The sequence below is a fragment of the Neofelis nebulosa genome, chromosome 4 (genome assembly GCF_028018385.1).
Source record: "Neofelis nebulosa isolate mNeoNeb1 chromosome 4, mNeoNeb1.pri, whole genome shotgun sequence".
NCBI classification, from domain to species: domain Eukaryota; kingdom Metazoa; phylum Chordata; class Mammalia; order Carnivora; family Felidae; genus Neofelis; species Neofelis nebulosa.
Genome location: NC_080785.1, coordinates 54679282 through 54706735, shown reverse-complemented (window position 1 = coordinate 54706735; position 27454 = coordinate 54679282). Strand labels below are relative to the sequence as shown.

The window sequence follows — 27454 nt, the reverse complement described above, 5'->3', positions numbered from 1 at the left end:
GTAAAAACGTGGTAAAAGTTACAACAGGAGACCAGTTTCTCAATTAATTCTCATAGCTCAGGCAGGAATTCAATGATTACACAACAAAAGGCACTTAGAAAAAGCTTCCTCTTAGCCAACACTTGAAGCATGTTATAGATTTTTCTACTTAGGATTGTCTTTTAAAAGAAAGGTCCCATTGGGGCGCCTGGGTGGCGCAGTCGGTTAAGCGTCCGACTTCAGCCAGGTCACGATCTCGCGGTCCATGAGTTCGAGCCCCGCGTCAGGCTCTGGGCTGATGGCTCCGAGCCTGGAGCCTGTTTCCGATTCTGTGTCTCCCTCTCTCTCTGCCCCTCCCCCGTTCATGCTCTGTCTCTCTCTGTCCCAAAAATAAATAAAAAACGTTGAAAAAAAAATTTAAAAGAAAGGTCCCATATTTAAGATATTGGAATGTTTCAATAAACAAGTAGACAAATTCCAATGTGTCTATGCCTTGGAGAACAGGAGAGCTGTGCATGTTATTTTCTCCCCCACTAAAGCAAAAACGTGCCTATTTGTTCCCTATAGCAATAATAAAATTGATGGCGTTACTAAGCACTAAGTGCAAAGGCACTGCATGCCCGGTCTTGGATAGTCCCTAGTTTCACAATGCCATCTTTCTGGTTCTTGGGGACACTCCAGATGCCCCAGGGAAGATCTCAGAGCCTTCCCACCCCATCTCCACCTCAGGCTAATAGTTTGTTTGGCCTGTTAAACACATACTTGGTGATATGCCCTACACCATGGAACCCGACCATCTACCAATCTTAGATCCTGTCTAGGTATTCAGTTATAGTTGAAAGCAATTAGCAATAATGATTTATAATAATATTAAATCCCTGAGATGATCAACCACAAGGTCTCAGAGAGCAACCTAACACTACTGTCACAGGTAAAATAATTCAGTGGACTAGGAATAGCTATGGATTTCCATCTTCTTTTCCTGAGTTATCTAGTGTTCATGGCTCTATACAAACCATGTTAGTCTGTGGCCTCCAGCCTAACTCTGTCTCTTGCTTTCATGGTCAAAGGGATTTCCCCAGTAGTTCAGTAAAAGAGAGAGAGGAAGGGTAATTTACTAAGTACTTCCCTTCCCTACAGTCACAAGGCCCATGCTATTTCCTATCTGAGACACTCAGCTTAGAAAGTGTTGATGAAGATGGCTGAGATGGAATGTAGAAGTTACCTTATGATAAAGAGAACATAGAAGACATACATATATATATATACATGTATCCAACTAAATGTAAATATATGAAAGATAAATCTTGGGTGATTGGAGCTAGATGTAGATCAAGGGGGGATTTAAGGAAGAATTGAACACAAGTTTCATTCATCCATTAAATATTTACTAAGGACCTACTATGTGCCAGGTACCATGTTATACACGAGAGGAACAACAGTGAGCAATATCAGTCATGCTACCTGTTCTCATGGAACATATGACAGGGTGGGAAAGACTGAAATTAAGCAAGTATTTTGACAAATGAATGTATGAATTACAGATTGATAAACATCTGTACGGGGGTGGCGGGGATGGTTCTAAGGGTGCCTGTAACAGGAACTTGACAAACTGGAAGCAGGAAAGGTTTTCTTAGGAAAGTGAAGCCTTCAGCTAATATCTGAAGGATGAGTAGGAGCTGACTGGGCAAAGGAATAAGGGAGAAAAAGAGTGTTGCAGACAAAAGAACAACATGTACAAAGGCCCTATGGCAAGGAGGAGCTGACACAGTCAGGGAGCTGGAAGAAGGAGCACAAAGAGGAAAAAGAATGACACAAGATAAGACTGAACAGCGAGACCTTGCAGGGCACTGGAGGTCACATCATGTTTTGCCTCCAACCTAACAGCCATAGGGTGTCATTAAAAGTTTTTAAAACTGATAGGAGAAAGAGAGAGAGCAGAATCACACTGTGGGAACTTGAGTCTGACAACAGACAGAAAGTTAGAGTCCAGGTGAGATATGATGGAAAATTGGACTGAGGTGGTAGCTGTGAAGACAGACAGAAGCAGATAAATTTGAATGTAATTTACAAGGGAAAATTGATAGGACTTCCAGAAAATTACATGTGGGATGAGAGAGTGCAAGGTATCTGCAATGACTCCTGTGTTTTTCCCTGGAGCTTGAAGAAGAGGGGCATAGCACTGGGAAAACTGGAAGGAAGGAGAGACAAGAAAGGTAGTGCACCTTGGAACTAAATGGGTATGTCAGTCTAGGGTCTGTCTTTCTGTCTTGAGCTGCTTTACATTTGGAGACCACACTGGAGGATTCTTCTCCTACCCACCCTCCTCCCCCCGACCCCTGGCCCCAAACCCTGGTAGGCCACTGCAAAATGCTTGAACCCAGGGGCAGGAAACTCGGGATCAATTTTGGACTTTGCCACTGATTGGTTGCATGGTCTTAGGCAAGTCACCCCACCTCTCCAAGATTTTAGTTCCTTAAAAGGTCCTCGCCCCTTCCTCCCATATCAGAATCTCCTGAAGTATGCATTAAAATGCACATTTATGGACATTTGTATCCAATGTGCATAAACTGAAGAGAGAAAGCATAAACTGAAAAGAGTTCCCTAAGGTCATATAGGTAGTAAGAGCCATAATGAGGGCTCGAATCCAGGTCTGACTCACCCTAAAACTGTAAGAGATGAGTAATAGAGGAGAGACTGAAGAAGGTCCCAAACAGTGTATCCACAGTATCACTAGTGAATGTCATGATGTAATAGGGCCAGTTTTGGGACTGTATCTGCCCTTCCATCTCCTAGTTGAGCAGAGCCACAGTTAAGTTTCATTATCTCATCATTTCCCCTTCGACCCAGGGCAGGCACCACTGCACCCTCAACCAGAGACACACACAAGACTTTGACATTTTACAAAACAATCCTTAAGAGAAGCCTAAAATTTCCCTTTGAAACCAACTGGAAGAACCAAATTGACCTCAACTCTACTCTGAAGCTACTTTTCAACCCAGATACCAATAACATTTTTAAAGAGTTTCAGGATGCTGACTCTATAGAAACCATGACAAACATGTAATTGAACTTTTGAAAAATGAGGTTGACATATCAGCCTATCATATGTTTTATGAGATGCTTTGAAGAAAGTCATGTGAAATTAAAGAGGGCTCTTTTTCAAAGCATCAAACTTCTGAGAAGAAAGTATCTCATTGGAAAATATTTTTTTTTTCAATTATCCACACAAACAATCTCCAAAGTAGATCTGAGTTTCCAGGGCACTTAGAGCTTTTGAAGCTTCTTCATTGCTTCCCCATGGTTTCCGACAGGTTTGCTGTGTTTTTCCAACTAATCTGGAATAAAGTCTAGTACTTCTTTTGCATTCCCTTCATTGTCTGGTACAATGTTAAACATCTAACATAGTACCAGGTACATAATAGTAGTTCTGAGAATAAGCAGTTATCAAATACTAAATACTATACATGTATAACATGATTTGATCTTCACAACAACCCATATAAATGGGGAAACTGAGGTCACACAGTTAATAAATGGCAGAACTAGAATTATCACCCAAGTCTCTATGGTTCCCAATATCCATGAACCTTATACTCAGTTCCACATAACACTGGCACTTGCCAAATGACTCATCTCTTTCCTTCCTATTTCGTCCTCTCTTTCTTCCAAATGTATTCTCATGCTCTCTTTATCACTGGCATAGTTATAAAAGCCATTATCTTAAGGGAAAATGATGACTTTACTATCACAGATGAAACTGAAAAGTGCTAGAACTTTCTTAGATAATCTTAAATTCACATGCCAGTTGGTTCAGTAATTCCATTGCTAGAGATAGAGCCAAAAGATATACTCACACAAATATGCAAGAAAACCAAAACTATATGTAGTAATGTTCATTACAGCAATATTTTTATAGAAAATGACTGGAAATGACCTAAACATCCTTTAGAAGGAGACTGGATAAATAAACTATGCTAGATTTTATGGACTATTATGTAGCTCTTAAAAAAGAAGGTAGATGTGTGTTTTTGTGTGACTATGGAAAGATCTTCAGGAAATATTAAGTTGAAAAAGAAGAAACAGAACATTGTATGTAGCATGACCTCATCTTTGCCTAGTTAAACTAAATAAAAGATACATACATATAACAGGTACCATTTTTTAAGAATTTCCCAAAGTTTGTATATTCCCTTATCAGCTAATTTCTTTCCCTGAATTCTACATTTACTGTTTAGTCTAAGGTGTAGGATTAGAGTTGGCATGGAGAAGAATATGCCATAGGAAAAGTGCCTAGCAGACAGGAAGGAGACAGAAAATAAAAGCTCAACCTTCAGGCTTGGTAGGCTCTAGGAAGAAGAGAGAGAGGAGAGGCAGAGGGTCAGGCATGTGTGTTGTGGAAATCCTGCCTCCCAAGCCAAAATCCCAGATGGTAAGTGTTAGGTTAAGGGGAAAGTTAAAAGCAGAGGGCCTCTTGTTCCTTTTCCACTTGACAGGCTGGGAAGATACTGCCTCATATAGTCCTCTGCACATTGCGTCAGAGATAAAAATCCTCCAAGAGATGTGATAAGGCAAAAAAAAAAAAAGGGACTGAATCTAGTGGCCCAGGGCTGTTTTAGCTCCACATGCTGTGAGAGTGTACACAATTTCCACTGTCCCCTGGAAAGGGGCACAGAAGCTACCTGGTAGTGTTGGCTAGCCAGTTTACAAAGGAGGTCTCCAGGGAAGTGGTAAGTGGGTGAGGCTGACAGTGAGGGACTGCTATGCTAAGAACCCCCACACTAACCCCAGTGGAATCCTAGATGGGCCAGGTCAGCAGAAGGGCCAATCTAAGGGAACACAGGCCTCACAGCTGCTAGCTGCAGGCTTCAGAAGCAGATACTAGCAGCTTCACCAGGGGGACAAGGTGTGGCCAACACTCCCACCACAGGACAGTTAATTCCCACACAAATTCCCCACAGTGTCACCTTGGACAGGAGAAGGCCGGAGAGTTGGCCAAAGGGCCAAAGGGCCAAGCCTTTCCTTGAAAGGAGCCATATCAAAGCAACAGGAGACTCTTTAAAGAAGAGACTGAGCTCCCATTACTTGGCAGAATTACTTGACTTCCTTTCTCCCCAATGGGGAAGGACTTGCAAGGGAAAAAAGATAACATATTAGAGCAACACAGAAGTGCTGCCTTTTGTAGATCCAAGTTAATCTGTGAACAACTACACAAAAATATTATATATTACACAAAACTTCCAGAACTCTTGGGAGAAGTTACCTCTGGGGAACGGGACGGGGGGTCAATGGGTATGCAGAGAGGGAAATTTTATTGCTTTTATAACAGGAAATTTTAAAACATTTTAGATAGTTATCACCAGAAGCACCTTTGGTGATAGAAAATTAAATAGTCTACTTTCATTTATACTCTACTTCTGCATTTAAAAAATTAAAATAGTACTTTACTGGAAAATAATGATTTCTTTAATTTTATTGGTCACTGATGAGCTCTCCAGTCCCATATTTAAACCAAAAGGGACTCAAATTCTGTAAGAGTACATCATATTTAAATCCCACTGAAATAGCAGTATCAGATTAACTCTCACAACTTATCAAACTCAACACCCAAAAAACAAACAATCCAGTGAAGAAATGGGCAGAAGACATGAATAGCACTTCTCCAAAGAAGACATCCAGATGGCAAACAGACACATGAAAAGATGCTCAACATTGCTCATCATCAGGGAAATACAAATCAAAGCCACAATGAGATACCACCTCATACCAGTCAGAAAGGCTCAAATTAACAACTCAGGAAACAACAGATGTTGGAGTGGATGTGGAGAAAGGGGAACTCTACTGCACTGTTGGTGGGAACACAAACTGGCACAGCCATTCTTGAAAACAGTGTGGAGTTCCTCAAATTAAAAGTAGAACTACCGTATGACCCAGCAATTGCACTACTAGGAATTTATCCAAAGGATACAAAAATGCTGATTGATTTGAAGGGGCATATGCACCCCAATGTTTATAGCAGTGCTACCAACATAGCCAAATTATGGAAAGAGCCTAATGTCCATCAAGTGATGAATGGATTAAGATAGTGTGTGTGTGTGTGTGTGTGTGTGTGTGTGTGTGTACACACCTACACACAATGGAATACTACTACTCAGCAATGAAAAAGAATGAAATCTTGCCATTTGCAACAACATGGATGGAAATGAAGGGTATTATGCTAAGCAAAATCAGTCAGAGAAAGACAGGTATCATGATCTCACTCATATGTGCAATCTGAGAAACAACTGATGAACATAGGGGAAGAGAAGGAAAAATAAGATAAAAACAGAGATGGAAGCAAACCATAAGAGACTCTTAAATACAGAGAACAAAGTGAGGGTTGATGAGAGTATGGGGTGGGAGGGTGGGTTAAATTGGTAATGGGCATTAAGGAGGGCACTCTTCAGTATAAGCACTGGGTGTCACATGCAAGAGATGAATCAGTGGGTTCTACTTCTGAAGCCAAGATTACACTGTATGTTAGCTAACTTCAGAGAAAACAAAAAAAGTTTAGCTCTTACTTAATATGTATCAGAAATAATTCCCCAAATGAGAGGTTTATAGTTATAAAAGATTCATGTGTTCATTTATTCATTCAATAAATTTTTTAAATTTGTTTATGTTTGTTTATTTATTTATCATTTATTTATTTTTTAAATATGAAATTTATTGTCAAATTGGTTTCCATACAACACCCAGTGCTCATCAATAAATATTTTTGAGAGCTTGTCATGTACTGAATACTTTCATAGGTACTGGAATACAGTGATAAATAAAACAAAGCCCCTGCCTTCCAGAAGATTCCATTCTGGTGGAAGAGATGAACAATGAACATGCATGCAAAAATACGTAAGTGATGCATCTCAGCTAGTACTGGATGCTATGTTAAATATACACCAGAGCTGAGCTGTCAACCCACGAAAAGACATAGAGGAAATGTAATGACATATTACTATGAAAGAAGCCAATCTGAAAAGGCTATATACTATCTGGTTCCAATTATAATGATATTCTGGAAAAGACAAACTGTAGAAACAGTAAAAGGATCAGTGATTGCCAGGGGATGGGAAAAGGAAAGGATGAATAGGTGGAGCACAGATTTGAAGGGCAGTGAAACTTTTCTGTGTACTCTAATGGTGGGTACATGTCATTATACATTTGTCAAAAATCATGGAGTGTAGAGCAAGGGTAAACCCTAATGTAAACTATTGATTTGGAACGATAATAATGTATCAGTATGGGTTCACTGATTGTACCAAATGTACCACTCTGGTGGGATATTGGTAAAGGTGGAGGTTGTGCACATGTGAGGGTAGGGGTTATATGGGGAATCTTTGTACCTTCCACTCAATTTTACTGTGAACCAGAAAATACTCTAAACACTGAAGTCTACTGTTTTTTAAGTTAAAAATGTAAATTAATCAAGGTAAGGGAAAACAGTGAACATTAGTGGGAATTATTTTGAACCGAATTTTCCCTGGACTGTTAGTAAATAATTCTCACCTAAAAATACTTCTAGGAGGTAAAATTATACCACTTCCAGAACTTCATCTTTTACTGTTTTTTAAACACAAAATAACAAGATTTTGTGTTATTAAGAAATAACAGATTAAGAAACAGTGAAAATTATGGGATATAAGGAAGGTTAGGTGTGATGGTTAGTTTTGTGTCAACTTGACTGGGCCATGGGGTGCCCAGTTTTAAACATTATTCTGGATAAGTCTGTGCGAGTGTCTATGGATTAATGTATGAATAAAGCATATTGTTCTCCCCAAAGTGGGTAAGCCTCATCCAATCCACTGAAGGCCTGAATACAACAACAATGTTGAGTAAGGCAGAATTCACCCGCTCTGCCTGAATGCTTGAGCTGGAACACTGGTCTTCTTCTATCCACAGATTGAGACTTACGCCAACCTGGTCCACAGGTCTTCAGATTCTGGAACTATATCATTGGCTCTCCTGGGTCTAGCTTGCCAATTGCAGATCTTGGGACTTCTCAGCCTCCATAGCCATGTGAGCCAATTCCTTATTTCATATATATAAACTCCTACTATACACACATAAGATCTCCTGTTGGTTCTATTTCTCTGGAGAACCATGACACAGTAGCATACTTACCTGAGGCTCTGTTAGAACCTGGAGTCAATGGAGCACAAAGTGAGGTGAGTATTTTTATAGTCAATTTTTATAAATTAATAAAGGGAGGCTCAGAGGTCCAGGAGTGAGGTTAGGATGTGGCAGAGCTAGGGCTCAAACTCAATTTCAAACCCCAATTCTACAGCTCCCTATAGCCACACATATTAAATGAAATGGGGGTTTTATTTAAATTCAAATACATTTAGTGAGGACAGAGGAATATCAGAGCTGATAGTGGCTTAAATGTCCTTCAGTTTGGCTGGGGACTGGCTTTTCTTGCCTTGTTTTAAGTACGTACCTGGGAGATCTTGGGTCACAAAGTGTTGCTGAATTTTTCAACACTGGCTCCCAGAACACAGAGGAGGTCCCTTGGTAGATGCATTCCAAACTTGGTGCACTAAAGAGACTGTTAGGGTTCTTGGGGTGCCTGGATGGCTCAGTCGGTTAAGCATCTGACTTCACCTCAGGTCATGATCTCATGAGTTCAAGACCCAAGTTGGGCTCCGTGCTGAAAGCTCAGAGCCTGGAGCCTGCTTCAGACTCTGTCTCTGTCTCTCAGCCCCTCTCCCTCTCACAAGCACTCTCTCTCTCTCTCTCTCTCTCTCCTGGAGCCTGCTTCAGACTCTGTCTCTGTCTCTCAGCCCCTCTCCCTCTCACAAGCACTCTCTCTCTCTCTCTCTCTCTCTCTCTCTCTCTCTCTCTCTCTCTCAAATATAAATAAATATTTTTTAAAATTACTTAAAAAAAAGAAGAGAGAGAGAGACTGTTAGGGTTCTTGAGTCTGTAAAACTGAATTCATTCCCAATGTGTGAAATGCTCATTGTCCCAAGTCAGACCTTGGAATCTTAACCTCTAGGAACTTTCCAAAAAGCATGAGTTTTGGAATCTGACAGACTTGGATTTGAATCCAGTTTTGCTACCTCCCAGGTGCATAATCATAGGTGAGTTACTTGACCCTTCTGAACTTCAGTGTCTCATCTAAAATGTGTAGATTATTTGATTTGTATGAATGGATTTGGCCAACACAAATTTCTCAGCCATTTCCTATGTGTCATACAAGTGCCAGATGCCAGAGATAGGAAGATGAACAAGGCAAAATCCTCTACTCTCCAGAAGTGTCCACTCTAGTAGAGAAGACACACATAAATTATCATTCTAATGCCACATAATAATTTCAATAGACATAGAGTGGTGGCATCTCACCTTTGCAGAAGCTTCTAGTGCTAATCTATATCCAATTCTCCTTTCCTTCTAGCCTCATGAGAGGACTATGCTTCTGCCCCCTTGCAGTCAAGCAGGGCAGTATAATAGGATTGGCCAGTGGGCCAGCATGACACTCTCAGTATTCTCTTCTGCCACGTGGACCAGGAGAGCCAAGTGTTCTGGATGATACAGGATAGTGGAGCCTCCATCAGCTCCTCCATGCAGGTCACTGAGGGGAGCTGCCCGAGAGAGTAAGGACCCAGACCTGAAGCAGACTTTGATTGAGCAAACAATAAACGTGTATTAAGCCACTGAGATCTGTGGGTTGTAAGTCACTACAGCATGATCCAGCCTAATTCATAAACCAGCCTACAAGGAGGGAAGGAGCCAGGGACTGAGTGCTAATTGGTGAGTGAGAGAAGAGCCAGGGGAAGAGGTGAAGAAGGACCATGAGAACAGAGAGGAAGGCAAAGCAAAGGCCAAGAGAGTTGCAGTGGCCTGATAAGATGGGTAACAGCAAACAGCTGGGATGTGCAGGAATGAGAAGCAAGGGGGAGAGAAGCACGACTGAGGAGGCAGATGACATCAAACTGTGGAGAGCCTTGAGGGCCCTGTTAGTAGCTTGGCCTTTACCCTGGAGGATGGGAACCACACAAGTCTTCCAAGCACAGGGGTGACGTGCTCACATAACCTCTGGGCTACATAGAGGAGGGACCGGGACATGACTGGAGGCAGGAGACCAAGACGAAATCAAGCAACTTACGGAAAGTACCTACTGTAGTACCTGACAGACAGAAGTATATCACTTCCCTTTCCCTTCCCCTGCTCATGTATTAATGTGGTTCTAGAAACTAGCCAACTCTGTAGCTTGGCAATCTTACTTTCATAGCTCTTTAGTAATAAATGCTTCATTACATAAGAATTTATGTACAAGGATGTCTCCTGCAGCCTTGCCTATAGAAATGGAAAAACGAAAATAAACTGAGTGTTCATGGAAAGGAAACTGGTTGAATAAATCATGGAACATGCTATATTACATATTACTAAAAAATAGTAAAAGCTATGTTAACTGACCTGGATAAGATATTCATGATATAGAGTTAAGTGAGAAAAAAAAAAGTTGCAGAGTAATATGCATTATATGATTCATTACTTGAAAAATAAAAAAATAACGCACTCCTGTAGGTGTAATTATGGTACCTGTTTGTATCCATTCTTGTGAGTCTGTGGCAGCATCTGGGAGGTGGTACAGCTGTTAACAGCAGTCATCTCAAGGGGCTGGTAGACTTGCCACAGTTACAATTAGTATGTGCTACTTTTATAATTTTTTTAAATTAATAGAGAGATATACATAAAACACCAGTAATGCCCTTCCTATGGTGATTATCATCAATTGCAAAAGCATAAAAACCAATCTTCCAGCCAGAAGATTCCTCTTCTGATTGAAGTTTCCTCTTCCCACTGGAATGTTTTTAAATCAGATGCTCTACTTCAAGTTCACGGTGATTACTAAGTCTAATGGATTAGACATAGACTCTCAGGGGATTTAAACGGATCTGGGCCTTTAATGTTAATTATTCCATGAGAGGAAGCCCTGTTCATTTTTAGGAAATGAATGGGCCTTCCCATCAGGATAAGCAAATTACTCTGGGCTGTGGGGAAAAGGCAACCAATCTTCCAAACGAATTTATTGGCATTAAAAGACCAAGGGCATGCAAATCAAGCTGAATCATTGAAAGTTCTTTGAGGGCCACGGCCCTGGTCCTAGCAGGTGCTAATGAATTCACTCAAACTTAATTAAAGCAAAATGCTAACCTCAGCTACAGAATAGCTAAGCTCAAGTCTCCTGGGTTCTCATGTGCCAGCCTTTTCCACTGGGCACTATGAAAAATAACTAGGAGATACTGCCATGCTGAATTTAAAGTGTCTGTAGGAGATCTAAGTGGAAATGTCCACCAAACACTGAATATGTCTAGACTGTCAGTCTAGAATGCATAGGAGTTCTGAGCCATGGACATACACTTGGGAGTCATATGTGTAAAAGCGAAAGGGTAAGTAAACCCACAAAGGGATGACATGACAGAGGTAGTGCCTGGGATGGTTTAGCATGCTCATAAGATATGCAGTTTAGAGGGGAGGTTAGGAGCACAGAGTCTCTGGTTCCAATCTTGGCTCTACCCTACTGGACACTCTTGCACTTGTTACTCAACTTTTCTAACTCTCCATTTTCTCATCTGAAAAATACAATTGATGATCATAGCTCCCTTAGAAAACTGGTGAGGACAAAAGTGAGATAATCTATGCAAAGTACTTAGAGCACTTGGTACACAGGGAGCCCTCCCAAATGTCACCAAGTTCAGGGATCAGCTAAGACAACCAGCCAAATTGGTACAACCCCTATCTGTCTATCACAGGTGCTGGTATCCTTTGAATAAGCAACTCATTTCTAGGAAACTATCCCAACTGATACACGCGTACACATGTGTGAGATCACAGACTGAGAATCAATCATAAGAAGGAAGGAGTGAGGACCAGCAGGGAGGCCAAGCAGGAAGGCATGGTCAGGAATTTCAGATTTGATAGTGGAAAAGTAAGACCAGCACTAAAATACTTCCTTTGGATTTGGCAACAAAGTCCCTAGGATGGGGCCAAAGCTGTTCAGGATGGAAGCTAGACAGACTGTTTCCAAAGCAAAACAGGCAGCATTACTAGCATTCCATAAGATCCAGTAACCCAGGGACATCTTGAAAGATGGCTAAAGGAGGTAGAAGTACATTTTTTATTTAATCAATATCTTTCTGAGGATCAAAGTAATACATGATCAATGAAGAAAACCTGTAAAACAAAGAAAAGTACAGAGAGGAAAAAGTACTGCCTATACCACTTTCTAGCAAGACCTACATTTTTTCCTGTGTGTGTGCATTTACATCAGGGTGTGCACAGGACTAGTTCATCTTGTTACATGACAAGCATAGTCTGTATTTGCTCAATACTTTGAAAACATATTATTTAAAGACACTCGAGGAAAACTTAGAAGAATATTCTCATGATTTCAGAGTAGACTAAGACTTTTTATGTGTGTCACAAAATCCAGAAGCCATAAATGAAAGGATACAAAGTCTGCTTCATCTAAATCTAAACTTTTTGCATGGCCAAAAAAAAAAAAAAAAAAAAAAGGCCACTATAAACTAATAGGAACATGAATGATAAATTAAAAATGCACATGAAAAACAAAAGTTTACCTTTCAGAGTATATCAAGAGCTCCTTCAAATCACTATGAAAAGGATCAATAACCCAACAAAAACTCAGACGAAGGATATAACAGACAGTTGGTGAAAAGTGAAATAAAAATTCTTCTCACAGATCTGACCAGATACTCCAACTTACTTGTAATCAGAGAGAAGCAAATTAAAACTCCAGTGAGATACGTTTTCCCCTTATTAGTCTGGCACAGATCAGGACTGATAATATCATGTGCTGACAAGAGTATGAGGAACAGGTGTTCTCACTCCTCACCAGAGGAAGCATTAAATTGGTACAACCTCTGTCTATCACAGTTGCCAGTATCCTTTGAGTAAGCATCTCCATTTCTAGGAAACTATCCCACTGACACACTCACATGTGTGAAATCACAGACAAAATTATTCATTGTAGTTTTATCTGTAATAACAAAAGGTTGGAAACAACCTAAAGTTCCATCAATGGGGGATGGGTTAATAAATGGAATACAAGGGCCAAAAGGAAAGAGGCAGTTCTCTATGTCTCGAAAAGAAACGATTGCTAAAACATATTCAATAAAGGAAGTAAGCTGCAGACCGATGTAATTAGTACACCGCCACTTACGTAGAAGAATAAAACTAAATCATGGGAAATAGGAATGTTTTGCTTATCAATGTATGAAGTATTTCTGGAAGGAATCACAAGACAAAAACCAGTAGAATTGCTTGCCCCTGAAGAGATAAACTGGTTGGCTCAGGCAGGGTGGAAATGATTAATTTTTCACTGAGTACCCTTTGGTACCTTGTGAATTTTGCGCCATTGGTACGTGTCGCTTATGCAAAAACTAAAAAGTAAAAATACAATATTTTAAAACAAAATGAATCGATAGGCCATTTTATTTGTCTTTATTTTTTGGTGGCTATTTCTATTTTTTTTTTAAGCTGTCTTTCTCCATCATGCTTTGTCTGCCTTGATCCTTTCCTATTTCCCTTCTCATACCCTCTGTCCCTTGCCCCACCTGAATATAACAACAACTTTTAAAAAATTAGCATCTGCTGGCACTTTTGTACATACTGATAACTATACTTTATGGGTGTGGATATCATTCAATTTTCACAACCACCTCCAGAAGGGAAGTTTTCTTTGCCACAGTTTGCAAATGAGGAAACTCTGGCACAGGGGGTTGAAGCCTTGCCCAAAGCCATACGAGCAGTAAATGATGGGGCCAGCATTTAAATCAAGTTTGTCTCTGAAATCCATGCTTCTTTTAGTAAACTGTACTGCCCACAATATGGAATAAAAATACATACATATGTTTTTTTAAATTATTGAATAAAGTATTACAGTCTTTGTAATTTGAAAATCAAGTGAGCTTAACATTTTATATGACCTATAAAAAGCACACATACAAAGAAAGCTTTATGTATCAAACTATTTTCTATTTCTAAACTCTTGATGATTATTTTCTACAGATCAATTGAAAGGATAGCCCACCTTTCATTCATTCATCAGCCCCAAGTATCCAGCATGTGCTCACAACTGTGCTTGCTGTTCATTGACATTGAAAGCTAGAGCCCTCGGGAAGCTTTCAGTCAATTGTAGAGAGAGCAATATCAATGCTTATTGGGCTCTCCTATGTGCCAGGCAAAACGCTAAGTATTTTACATAGATTCCAACAACTGTATGATATGAGGTATGATTGCTACCCCTCATTTTATGAAGGAGAAAAATGAAGCTGGGGAGTTCAATAACTTCACAGCTGACCACAGCTTAAAATTACAGAACAGCGATTTGAACCCAGGCAGGTTGGCTCCAGAGTCATCACGACACTGCCTAGAAATGGATTAGTACAGCACATGACGCTGCGGAAGAGCCCAGAGGAGAACCCTCACTATTCCTGGAAATGGGTCAGCGAAGACTTCCGGGAAGACGGAGGCACAGTCTGTCTTGATGGAAGTTTAGAACTGAGAGATGTCATGGCATCCGCAAGATGTCATTCTACCCTGCCCTGAAACTGTTATGAGAAGACTTACATCCTTTGGGGAGGAAAAAAAAAAAATTAGCATATGTCTCATGTGGTCTGCCTGGGAGCTGTGCCATATAAATCGAACCGACTTTCTGACGGGGAGTTTTACATTTTACTCAATATTCTGAAGTTTGGCTATGACGCAGTCAAGTATCAACCAGGTTCCTGTCATCATGCGGGTGTCCTCAGAAGGAGGCAGGGGTTGGATTTAATAGCACTGTTTGTTTTCTTAGTGCAATGTCCTAGAAATATGCAATAGGACTATAACGGAGATGAATCAAGAGGAGGATGCAGTACAATAAGACACAATGCCAAGAATAACAGCAGGATAAATGATTCCTTGTGATTTGGGTACAGTTAACAGCTAAACTTATGACCCAAGAAGCAATCCTTTGGGGACCCTAAGAATGCTTCAGGGCTCTCCTCATCCTGTCCACTAAGGGCCCCAAAGCTGGATTCCTGATTCATCAGCCGGGTTGGAATGGGACAGTGACAAAGCAGAAATCACTAAGCCTGTGGGTTGCCACTTTGCCATGTCTAATTCTCTCACTGTGACAAATCTCCTGTCCCTCACTTGGCCATGGCTCAAGAACTGATCTACTGGCATGAGTTGGTATCTGGCTAGGGAAACTCAAGGGCATCTAATTCTGTAGAACAGAAATTCTGCCCTGTGCACATCCTGCCTCCCCCAAATTCAGCTGATAGTCGGTGCCTACATGTTTATAGAAACTGCTTCCTTCATTTTTGGGACATTGCAGCAGCACACTTTGACCAAAACTATTTCTTTCCTTAAAAAAAAAAAAAAAAAAAAAAGCTTTATGGCTAATTGCTTTTGAAGTGTAAGATCAAATAATGCCTTTGATACATGCTTTTCCTATATTCCCTAAATAGTACACATATAATAACCAATCTCTGGATTGCATTGATTTTTGCCTCCAAAATATCCATGTATTCCCTTGGGCCCACTGGTGTGCTGGAAGATGTTTAACAACTAGTTTTGGGGTGGGGGGGCGTAGCGTGTAGCATTTGCCAATTTCCATAGTGTAAACACTCCCACCTTGTCTAATATGAAGCTACCAAAGGAAATCACTGGATGCAGAGTTGGGAAGAAGGGAGTACAGTTGGCTCTCTTGAGCTGAACTGGCCAGCTCCAACACACCTCTACTTGAGCTCCATCCCGGCCTTTCTCAACAGCCATTATTTACATCACCCCTACTTGGAGAATTGCCCAGAAAGTAGTATTGAAAAGAAAAGCCGATAACACACTATGCACGGTATTTTTCTATTTCCCATATGTTAACATATATATAGCTACATAGAAAGGTAGCAAGGATGATTGCAACCTAATGATAACAATGACTACCACTCAGTGAGAAGATTATTTTGCAATTTTTTCTCTTTTTGCCTTCCTCTATTTTCTCAATTTTCAACATTGAACATGTATTACATGTGTAATTTTTTAAGTTAAAAATAATTAAAATTTTGAATATTGATCTGTTTCTGCTTGTATGATAACTAATAAGTCTGCTACCTCCTTGCATTGAAAGTCTGGGTCTTCAACATCTTCCAAATTGGTTTATTCTGCCCATGGCCTCCATGATCCTAGGCATGTCAAAATGGGCGGCACCCCAAGCAGCCAATGGTTCTTTTGGATTTCCAAGAACTATTTCCTAATGTAGAGTATCCTGCTTCTATAGTTTCATGAAGAATAGGCTCTGGATTATTAGGTATGGCTAGTGAAGATCTATAGAATCACTGAATGCTGGAGCTAGAAGGAAATTTAGAGAGCATCCCTCTAATGGGTCCCTGAGATGGGAGGGCACTTCATCCCAAATCCTCCCATTATTCATTATCCCAATGCCCATATCTTCTAGCAGTGACACTGAAGAAACACAAGAAACCAAAGATTCAGTAATGCAATGAAAAGACAAGCCTAATTCATGAAAATCTTATATTCAGACAAAAGTTTTTGCTGGCAGCAAAAAACCCCAACCTCCTTCTAAATTCTGCAATCTAAGACAAGTCAAGAAGGCCAGAGTGGTCTTCACAAACTTGGTCAAAAGAGTGGCCACACAGTATCAGCTGGATACTGTGAACCCAGAACCCAAATTTCTTCTCACACCTGACCTGCCCCAGTCTATATTATATACCTGCTGCCTTCGATAGCTTTACTGGGGCCTCAGTCAACAAACTTACCACAGAGAAAGGAGTATATATTACAGCCTCTTTGCCAATCGTCCTGAAGGACAAGAAAAGCTGAGGCAGTTAGTAGCAATTGCTTAGGTTCCAAGGCCCCCCAAAAATCTATGGGAATGCATACTCTCCTTTTAAAAGCTAATCAGCTCCCAAGAAGACAATTTCAAATGCCAGAGTGGAGGAAACCATTTCCATGCATCTTGATCACTTGCCAAGTTGACTAACGCAACAGGCCATGCCTTCCCTCCTGACAATACCTTTCACCTGTAGTAAAATAGCACAAAAGAAACATGGCCTCCAGGATAGGAGACATAGGGCCATCATCCCACAGAGCCCTTGGGGAACACAATACTGCTGCTCAGACCCAGACCACTATGGAGACCCACAGGAGGAGCTACAGGTCCAGCAGACCAAAGTGAAAGACCAAAGTGACAGCAGACTACCAGCCAGCTTTCTGGGAACCCAGGCATCTAAGGCCAGCCCTCACAGTGAGGGAAGCATCCCCTGGAGCCACAGCCATGGTCTTCAGGTCAAGGCTTCAGCTATGCCCTGTGTACAACCACACCCATACATAGCTATATAGAACTCAACAACTCAATAGAAATCACCTGTGATTATTTGACCTGCTTACCTGGATCTGAATTCTTCTGTGATAAGTTTAATTAATCCAGGTGGACCCTTCTTCAGAATAATAAACCCCAATGTCTCAGAACTACGGAGTGTTCAATATGTCCAAGGTGTATTCATGGAAATTATTCCACCACGAGAACTAGAGAGACCTTTCCTACCTTCATAGATTCAGCTTGCTAAGTAGAACATACATGAGGCTTAGTTTGGAAATACAAAGACACTTTCTTTTTAGTAAATAAGTAGCCAAAAGGGCAGGGAAAGGAGATGAAAAACGTCATAGCCAGCCCAGCAGAATCCCCTGGTCTTACCGTTACATGTGATGCTTTCAAATGGGTTCTTAGTACCCTAATTTTGAGGGAAAGAGTAGAAGAAACCAACCAATGCTTTTGCATGCTGAGTTTCTGCCTATGACACTGAACTCAAGAGAACTGAGACCTTTAGAGAAACCAAAGATGGTTCAAATGACTCGTGAGAATAAATTAACTCTGTGCTCCTTTCTGACATGATGAAGTTTCCTAATTGTAAAGCAGAACCAGCAGCCACCAACACAGAAGACCTACCCCACAGATGGAGAAGAGATGGAACACTGAAACTGAGCCTGAATGACCTCCCCAGCCCTGCAGCACAAGGCCAGTGGGGCTCCTTCAGGATCAGCAAAGCAAGTTCTCATCACCAAACCAGCTTCAGAGCAGCTGGCTTGTTAACATCTGGAGATCCAAGCACTCTCTTCCAGGTTTGAAGACCAAAGGAAAAGGGATGTGATGAGGGGGGCGGTCCCCAAGGCAAGGGGAGTCTACATTGTTGCCCCAAGAGAGTCCACTTCCCTCCTAAAATGCCTGGGATTTTCCACTTTGGTAGGGGAAGGTAACAAGGCAAAACAATGAGGGCCTCCTCATTGACCACCATGTGCAGTTAGGCAGCAGGAACCCAGCAGGCCAACGTGCCTCCTTCTTGGGTTCAGCAGAACTAGACACAACCCCAGCATGCCTTTGCCCTTAGAAAAGCTAAGGCCAGACTAGAAACTCACCAGGAGCTACAACTGGGCATCAGAGTTAAGACAGCAAAGGATAGGACTGAGACTGGGCCACGCTGGGAACTGTCCAGAGCTCTGGTCTCTAGGCCTGGCTGTCCTGCAAGATCAGCCAGCCCTTTCCAAGGAGACATACCACATGTCCCTAATATTCTCTCTCCACATAATATGACTACTTTTCCTAAAACACACATTTCCCAGAGACCTACAGGCCTGGAGTCTGCTCAGCCGGACTCAATCCCGGAGGAGCTGTTAAATAACTCACTGTTTCAGTTTGCAAACCTTTTACGACTTAGTGACAAGTGAAACTACATTCTGACAGCAACTGCAAGTTCCTAGTACTCAGTGACTTCTCTTTTTTTCTTGGGATACTCCCTCCCGCTAAAATTACAGACCCACCCACCCCCAATACCTGGAATAAAGAAGAGAGCATAATACCACATTTTAACCTATGAGATGTGGAGAACAGCTCTTCTCCTGAGAGCCTAAGACCAAATGGAAGTTACTTTTTCTCCCTCACCTTGAATGCATTGATGAACTCTCTGAACTGAACCCCAACAACATGTAGGAAAGCAGTCATGGGCAGTAATTCTGAGGGGCCCAGACAGGACTAGCTTGCCTGGATAAGGTGGAAAAGGATGCAGAGCTACTTGGTTTCTCTTCTACCTGCCTATATGTTCCCATTTATCCTATCTGTCTTGGTCTCAGCTGGCAGCTACTTTAAATCAGCAGTGGAGCAATGCAGCCACTGAGGTTATTAGTTAATAAATGCTGACAGCATGGCCTTTCCTGGTCATTTGTACCTGTTAAAATATGATGCATGAGCTCTCCAAGTGGAAGATCCATTGAGATCCAAAGAAAGGAAGCTATCATGGTGGAGTTACAGATGTTGTGTTAATGTTCTGGAGCAAAAAAGAGCCCATCTCTCCCACAAGCAAATGTCAGCCCATGGCATTGACACTAATATAGATCCTAGAGGCTAACAATATGCAAAGTGGCAGGCAGCATCCTCCAACCTCTCCACACACATGCATTCTCACCTCCACACAACTTGCTCTTTCCTGGCTGCCAGAAGCACAAGATCTGATCTCCTCACCCTTGCAGGGTCTTCCCACTTTCCAGACTTTGAATAATGATGAGGGCCATGGACAGGGAAGGCTGAGGGCTTCTGTCATAAAAACACTTGGCAGCAAGCCTTGGAAATGGTGTAGGAGAAAAACACAGCTGGGCTCAATATTTAAATTGAGAGATCAGGTTTGGGGATCCTAATGTTCTCAAAAAAGAGGGGAAACCACTTTTTTTTCCTGCATTTTTCACTTTTGCCATAAGGCGTTTCCAACAAAATACAGAATGTCATTTCTTTGGAGGAAAAATGACTGGGAGACCAGCTGATCACTGGCACAGTAGCCTGGCTCATTCATAGCCTCCCTCACAGGCAGGACAGCGTGGGCTGACAGAACTGGGCTGAAGGAGCTCTCCAACGCAGAGACCCTGAGCCGCAGAATGTTACAAAGAGCACATGTTTTCGGCTTCCTTCCTATGTGCCAGGGATTTTTCACACGTCATCTCCTTCAGTCTTCACAACAGCTGTATGGGAAGAACTGCTATTATCCCAGCTTTATCAGATGGACAAACAAGGGGACAGATCCTTCGGGTAACTTAGCCAAGGTCATACCACAAGTGGCAGAGCTGGGCTTTAAACCCATGCTGTACAACTCAAAAGTCTATAGTGAACTCAACTCAAAAGTGATATAGAGAACTGCCTAGGTGGCATCCACACAATGGGAAATTAAAGTGTGTGGATATTTGCATACAAATGTGTATGCGTGTGCGTGCAGTGTATACACCAATCCTGTAAATACAGAGGTGAGTCCCTAGGAAGCCAAGAAAACCTCACCCAGGTTAGGGTAACAGGATTTAGGTGAAAATACTGTGGGTCAGAAGCTACCTCTAAGGAGAGGAGCTGGAAAGGAAGGAGACTTACTTTTCCCTGTATGCCCTGACGTCCTGTTTGAACACTTTATCATGTATGTGTACTTCCTACTTTAAAAACTTTTAACTGAAAAGAAATACCGTATGTTGTCGTTGAGTCACTAGGTATTTGAAATCTACTGAGTCATATTTTCTAAAAGATAGATATATGAGAAAAAGCAATCCCATGCTAGAGAGGCCTATTGCATGCATCACAGGGTGGGCAGGGGAGGTGGGTTCATTCATTGCAGAAGAGAGGACTCGGCTGGGGGTGTCTGAGTTGCTCAAGACCCAAGAACAGTAAAAGCGAAAACATTCAACCAACCATCCTCTCCTATTTTCATTTTCAGACAACCCCCGCCCCCTACGGCCACAGGACTGCCTCCATTTAGAAAGTCAGTGAAAGAATGAATGACCTCACTTTCCCCAACCAGGCGGGTCCTAAAGTGTTTTTCACAAAACAAAACTTGAGTAAATCAATTTATGTTTTAAATACTGTAGCAGAGGTCCTAGTTTTAGCAATCTTGATGAGATCTTTGCAAAGAAGCTGATTGTGATAACACTGTGTTTTGTAAATATTTCTTTCTTCTTCTTCTTCTTCTTCTTCTTCTTTTTTTTTTTTTTTTTTTTTTTTTGGTGCTGTACAAGGGTCCTAGTTTCAACCTGGAGCCAATCTTCAGAGCTGCCTGGGTGTCTGGGAGACTAGCAAGGCAGCCTGGTCTAGAGTTCATTTGCATGAGACCAAGGACCCTCCTGCAAGAGACGTCATTATAAGGGCTGAGGGAACCTGTACAAGCTATACAAGCTCAACCCAGTAAGGTAGCCTGGGGCGCTGGAGGCAAAGCATGATTCAGAGCCTGAGAGCCCAAGTCTGTGTTAGGAGACTTCTTCCCAGCTACCTCTGGACTCAAAACCAGTCCTACGCAGGAGGGAGCGATGAACACAAGCTCTAGAAAATTTCACAAGGTCCTCCTTTGACATGTCAAAGAGGTGAGTAGTATTCTTGCCACTTCTGCTCTGAACCAAGTGGGCGTTGCTAACTTGAGGGCTCCAGCAGAGACAATACCCACCTGGTCTCCTCAGGGCTCTCTCCCTGAGGAGCAGGATCACCCTCTGACCAGCAGTGGGGACAGCACTAGCAGCACAAGACAACCCCCTCGGCAGAGGGATCAAAGTGTTCACTGGGAGGGTCCCCAAGGGGCCACTAGGGAGAGAGCAGGGCTGAGGCTGAGCTGGCTGAAGTGGGCTGGAAGAGGTGAGAAAGAAACTGGCAGATGCCACATCGTGGCACAGAGGAGTCATTTATGTGTGCACCTCACACCACGTCTGGAAACCCCTAGACACAACTGCACGAGATTTGGGGGCAGTCAGGCAGTTCTGCAACAGCTGGTCACAGAGAAAGCCAGCAAAGAGAGGAAAGTCCTGCAGATGGCTCGCTGTTAGTAGCATCTTACTTGTAACCCCAAGCTAGTGGGCTATGGTGTGGTCTGAGGAAGCTCAGGTCAAAACGTCTTAGGTTTTTATGACTATGAATTAAATGGAATACTAAATCCTAGCCTGTTAATCTGGTAATGAGAGCATTTCTTAAATCATAGTCAGCCTTAGCTTTTTGCCCCCCCCTCCTGTAAAACTTTGTGCATGACTTCAACTTTACTTTCCTTCTTAAGACATGCCAAAATGCTGAGTCACTAATAAATAAATAAATAAATAAATAAATAAATAAATAAATAAAATAAAATAAAATAAAAAAAATAAAAACAAAAAACAGAAAAGAAAGTAAAGGAAGAGTGATCCTGCCTCTTAGGCTAGCTTGGTATGACCTAAGCGGCACTTTCCGCCCCCCCCAGTTGTGATTCCTGTGATGCTAAAGGACGTCACATTGCACAATCTTAATAAGGTTTCCAATCAGCCCCACCCGCTCTGGCCCCACCCCCACCCTCCAACAGAGATTTATCAAATGTGGGATTTTCCCATGAGTCTCAATATTAGAGTCTCAAGCCCCAATAAATATAAGACTGGGGATGTCTGAGGCTCATTCTGCCCTCGAGCCCACCAGGAACGAAAGAGAGCTCCATCTGCCCTCCAGGACTCCAGCCATGACCTTCCTCTCCACAAGTAAGTGAAGGAAATCCCTAGCCCTGGAACTGCCTGGCAGCCGGGCCGGCTGAGGGAGGGGTGTGTGTCTGCTGGGAGGGCTGGCAGGCAGCCAACAGCCAGCAGCACAGCTCCCCCAGCTGTGCGGTCTGCTCACTGGCTGTTCTCCCTTCCCTCCGGTACAGGCGCCTTCAGTCCACTCGCCTTCTCCCTGGGGCTGCTCCTGGTGGTGGCTACTGCTTTCCCTACCCCGGGACCCCTGGGAGGAGATGCCACCTCAAATAGACTACCACTCACCTCTGCAGACAAAATGGAAGAACTCATTAAGTACATCCTCGGCAAAATCTCTGCACTGAAAAAGGAGGTGGGTAGGCTCAACTGAGGGTGATAAAGGGCCTGTGTGGGCATTTACCTCCTGGGCCCTGGATGTGGACAAGGGCTCCTGCACTGGGAGGTCTTTGCTGGGTTCTGGGGCAGTTTAGATTTCAGGCCAAAGGGGCAGACGTCTTCTGTATTTCTCTTCTGCTGCTGGTCTCAGGGAGTTCCTTTCCCTCCTGGAAAACACACACTGGGGTTGAAATCCATGCCCCTTGGCCCATTCCCAGCTCCATACCTACTATGTGCCATGCACTTTATGTAAATAGTATGCCTCATCTTCACAAAAAACTTACAAAGGAGGAGTTTCATTATCCCCAATTTGGAGAGATAAGGACACCAAGACTCAGGATAGGCAACAAGTGTGAAGTCATAGGTGCCCAGAAATGAGCCCAAGTGTGCCCATCTTCACGAGACCTGGCTTGTCTGGATGCTGATGTGGTGTGACTTCATTCTCTTAGAGGACTTCCTGCCTGGGTAAAACATGAATCGGCCCTCTAGTGGTGTTTGTTTTGGGGGCACTTCTTTGACAACAGTTCTGGTATTCCTCCCCAGATGTGTGACAACTATAACAAATGTGAGGACAGCAAGGAGGCACTGGCAGAAAACAACCTAAATCTTCCGAAACTGGCAGAAAAAGATGGATGCTTCCAATCTGGGTTCAATCAGGTATGAACACGTCACATTCACTTTTAACTATTCCTTAGTCAAAAGTTCTCCCTCTGATATGCAGTGTCTGTATGCATATAGACCAGGCAGACAACAAAGGGGATAAATGTAAAGAACATCATGTAAATTTCACAAGGAAACCAACCTGAATCTCTCTGAAGGCAGCTTACTTTTGAATGCAATGGTTAGAGATAGCCCTTCTGTATTGGGATTTCTGCGGCCATCAAATGTTAGAAACCCCAGTAGGTTTAGCTAATCCATCCTGGGTAAAGTTGTCCTTCTCTTCGTTGCCTGCTGTTAGCAGGATCCCAGTCTGCCCTCTATGTAGAGGTCATTCTCTACACCCTCTTCCTTCCAGACAGTGGGATATCCTGCACTGACTTCTGATTATTCCATAAAAGGAGGTTTCAGCCCAATATTGACAAGGACAGGAGTGCAGCCAGAAGGAAGAGTATTAAGGGGAGAATCAGAGAAAGACCCCTTTGGCACACTCCAGCATCTATCAGGTTTTGGGTAAAACTGATTAAGTAGTGTCTCTGTCCAGATATTTAAAATGGGGCAGCTGATGCTGTCTGATGTCTCAAAATATGATGCTAAAGGGTGTTTGAAGTTCCTTGGAGGAGCAGAGGGAGAAGTAGCTGAATTATAGCAATTTTAACTTTTTAAATTGATTATACCTTCCTAGCAATAACCGATTTCCCCATCTTTTCTCTTAGGAGACCTGCCTGACAAGAATCACTACTGGTCTTCAGGAGTTTCAGATATACCTGAAATTCCTCCAGGACAAGTATGAGGGTGATAAGGAAAATGCCAAGTCTGTGTACACCAATACTAACGTCCTGCTCCAGATGCTGAAGCGTAAGGTGAGCATTTCCTCATCCCCTCCCTTGGTGTGAGGAAAACAGGCTCAAAGAAAGGAGCCTAGACAACTTGGGAATGCAAAGCCAATTCAAAAGAGATGGCCACATGTAGAGGAAAGGATCTAAGGAAGATTTTCTGATAGTTGAAACTTTTTGTGTTTTCTTTCGGTTCTCTTCTGCAAAAGACATTAATAACTATATTTAAAACTGTTAAATGAGATTTTAACATCAACTTCTACTATAATGGCTTAAGATGTAAGAAAAAAAAATCTGTAGAGGCAGAAGGAAGCACATCCAATCCTGCTCAGTGATCTATAATAACAAAGAACAGAGGGCATAACAATTATTTTAATATTTTAATTATTGCCAACTGATATTCTTGTCACTGTGGTAGTTTCAACTCTTTCCCCTTACTTTTTGCTGGAAGAGTTAATGCGGAAAAATGTTTAAAGGCTAGAAGAGCAGATACCAAAGGCCTTGGTCACTACCAGCTAGCCATTCAAATGCCACCTAATGGAGGTTTGATGGCACAGCATGTGGATGAGCCAAACAAAGTGCACTAGACAGAGAAGCAGGCACATGGGTGTTGATACTGCCACTGCCTTTTCTAGCTGTTTGCCTTAAACCGGCACTTCTTCCACTTTAAAACACACACCAAATCCCCAGGAATCTTGTCACAGCACAGGGTCTGATCCAACAGGTCTGGGGGGAGAGCTGAGACTCGCATCTCTAACAAGTTCCAGGGGATGCCCACGCTGCCGTGCTCTAGAACCACACCTGGAGGTGTAAGCCCTCCCACAACTACTCAGCCTCATGTCAGTGGGTCTGTGGAAAGGTGCTTCCCAGTCCCCCTTACACCACAGACCAGTGGACCCTCAATAGATGGCAGATGGATGGGGCTTTGTGCCAGGCACTGTTTAGCATAAGGGAAGACAAGACACCATGGCCGCCCTCGAGATGCTCATGGTCTAATAGACATAGATTAGCAAAGTGGGGAGTAGGATTCAGTCACCATGAAAGGGCTGCATGCAGGATGGGCTCAGGTGGGCTCAGGTGAGAGCCACCTCCCCCTACCTGGGTGAGCCAGGGCAGGCAGCCCCACCCAGTCTCCTTCACCCCGAATTTGAACGTCTTCCCACAGCACAGAGCATCCCGCCACTGCAAAGGATTTGTTCAATACTTAAATAGTTCTTTTTGCTTTCTTTTCCCTTCAGGGAAAGAATCAGGATGAGGTAACCATCCCTGTCCCAACCGTAGAAGTTGGCCTGCAGGCTAAACTGCAGTCACAGGAAGAGTGGCTGAGGCACACAACAATTCACCTCACCCTGCGAAGGCTGGAGGACTTCCTTCAGTTCAGCCTCAGGGCTGTTCGGATAATGTAACCTGGGCATCTAAGATTGCTGTAGTTCACGGGCATTCCTTTCTCTGGTCAGAAACCTGTCCACTGGGCACGTAACTGATGTTGTTCTCTGTGAAGAACGAAAAGTATGAGCGTTAGGACACTATTTTAATTATATTTAATTTATTGATATTTAAATATGTGATGTTGAGTTAATTTATATAAGGAGCAGATATTTATATTTTTTATGAAGTGCCACTTGAAATATTTTATGTATTCATTTTGAAAAAGATAACATAAAATGGCTACACAGCTGGAATATCCTTGACGTTTCAGAGCCAGATCATTGCTTGGAATGTGTAGGTTTACCTCAAATACGTGGCTAACTTATACATATTTTTAAAAGGAATATTTATATTGTATTTATATAATGTTTAAATTGTTTTTATACCAATAAACTGCTTTTTAAAAAAAATCCACAACTGAGCCTCTGTGTGTCCTGTGAAGCTGAATAGAAACAGGTTTCTGTCACCAGCACCACCACCACCCAAAAAGAGCTACAATCACCTGGAGAAAGATATAACAGAGAACCTACTGCATGTCAGGCATGCGCTAAATGTGTTGCATCTGTGATATTTAATCCTGGCACGTGTACACTCTTTTACGGATGTGGGAGAGTAAGTGATTTCTCTAAGTCACCCAGCTGCAAGATAAGAATCAGGCTCAGATTTTAAATCCAGGTCTAATTCTCTCCAGGCCCCTTAGTCTTAACTTCCTAGGCAACAGTTTGAAAGATGTAGAAAATCCCAAGACATGTTAATACAGGAAATACATTTAAAGATACAATCAAAAGCCTCTGAAAGGACATAACCATTGTATAAGATCTAGCAATGTGCACTTCTAAATAATGATTAGAAGCTCTGCCTCCCTCCTCTAGGTTCCTTAAACATTGCACGTACCTGTCTATCATAGCACCTATCACATTGTATGACATCTTAAAACTGATTGAGTTTTCTTTCCAGCCAGCCTTCTTTCCTCAAGAAGGTAGACTCTATTGTATTCATCTTGGCATTCTGAGCCAATGGCCCAGAAACTGAACATAGGAGGCCCCAATAAATATTTGTTAAATGAAGAAACCATACATAAATGATCAAATATAAGATATCTCAATTTGGGGGGACAGATACTGTTGGTCAGTGAGTGGAAAAACTACAAATACTGTCTTTATGTATCTTCATCTTCAAGAAAAATAGCAAGAGCTAGGCGGAAATATTCTAAGAACTTCTAGAGGAGGCAATGAATAATCAGTACATATATATCTATATCCATTTGCTTTCCCACCAACAATATTCTTTGCATGCTCTCTCTCCTCGCCCCCTTTGAGAGTGGTGATAAGAGAGGCAATCTGCACATAGCCCCTCTATCCTACCTTAACGCTATGTTGGGAGTTTAGTAAAGATTTCCCCTTTTCAGCCCCAGCAAGATGAAAGGTCTGCCTTCTAATAAAGCTTTTCCCACTCTAACTACCATAGACTTCTTCCTCCAGGGGAAGACTCCTGCTGAATAAGGGGAAGTCCACAGAGCCAAGAACCGAGAGGAGCCAAGCAAGAAAAGAGACACATATTCTGATTTCTAGAAACCAGTGGGTTTCCCAAAATGGGAGCCAAATCAAAGAACAAAGAGAAAT

The 27454-nt window shown here is 42.3% G+C and overlaps 1 protein-coding gene and 1 long non-coding RNA gene across 3 annotated transcripts in view; one reads left to right on the top strand and one right to left on the bottom strand.

Moving 5' to 3' along the window:
* Positions 1–25889, bottom strand: part of LOC131509293 (uncharacterized) — a 127142-nt gene extending 101253 nt beyond the window's left edge. Inside the window, exon 1 of the long non-coding RNA XR_009260415.1 lies at positions 25753–25889. This is a non-coding gene — a long non-coding RNA (uncharacterized LOC131509293). The remainder of the gene's footprint in view (positions 1–25752) is intronic.
* On the top strand, positions 21233–25810 carry IL6 (interleukin 6). Of its 2 annotated transcripts, XM_058724847.1 has the most exons (6): positions 21233–21420; positions 22487–22545; positions 22710–22888; positions 23455–23568; positions 24285–24431; positions 25643–25810. In XM_058724847.1, exons 1-6 carry the CDS (start codon positions 21410–21412, stop codon positions 25808–25810), a joined length of 678 nt encoding a protein of 225 aa, XP_058580830.1. In that variant the 5' UTR covers positions 21233–21409. The 2 variants fall into 2 exon arrangements, with proteins under 2 accessions (XP_058580830.1, XP_058580829.1); XM_058724846.1 differs by lacking the exon at positions 21233–21420 and having other exon boundaries at positions 22159–22545.
* Positions 25890–27454: the final 1565 nt, after the last annotated feature.

Bases quoted from the DNA above. Each gene is read 5' to 3' on its own strand.
- IL6 (XM_058724846.1), top strand. From the start codon at position 22,452: ATGTCTGAGGCTCATTCTGCCCTCGAGCCCACCAGGAACGAAAGAGAG. The intron at 23,569-24,284 runs GTATGAACACGT...CTTTTCTCTTAG, and splicing joins TCCAATCTGGGTTCAATCAG to GAGACCTGCCTGACAAGAAT. The intron at 24,432-25,642 runs GTGAGCATTTCC...TTTTCCCTTCAG, and splicing joins TCCAGATGCTGAAGCGTAAG to GGAAAGAATCAGGATGAGGT.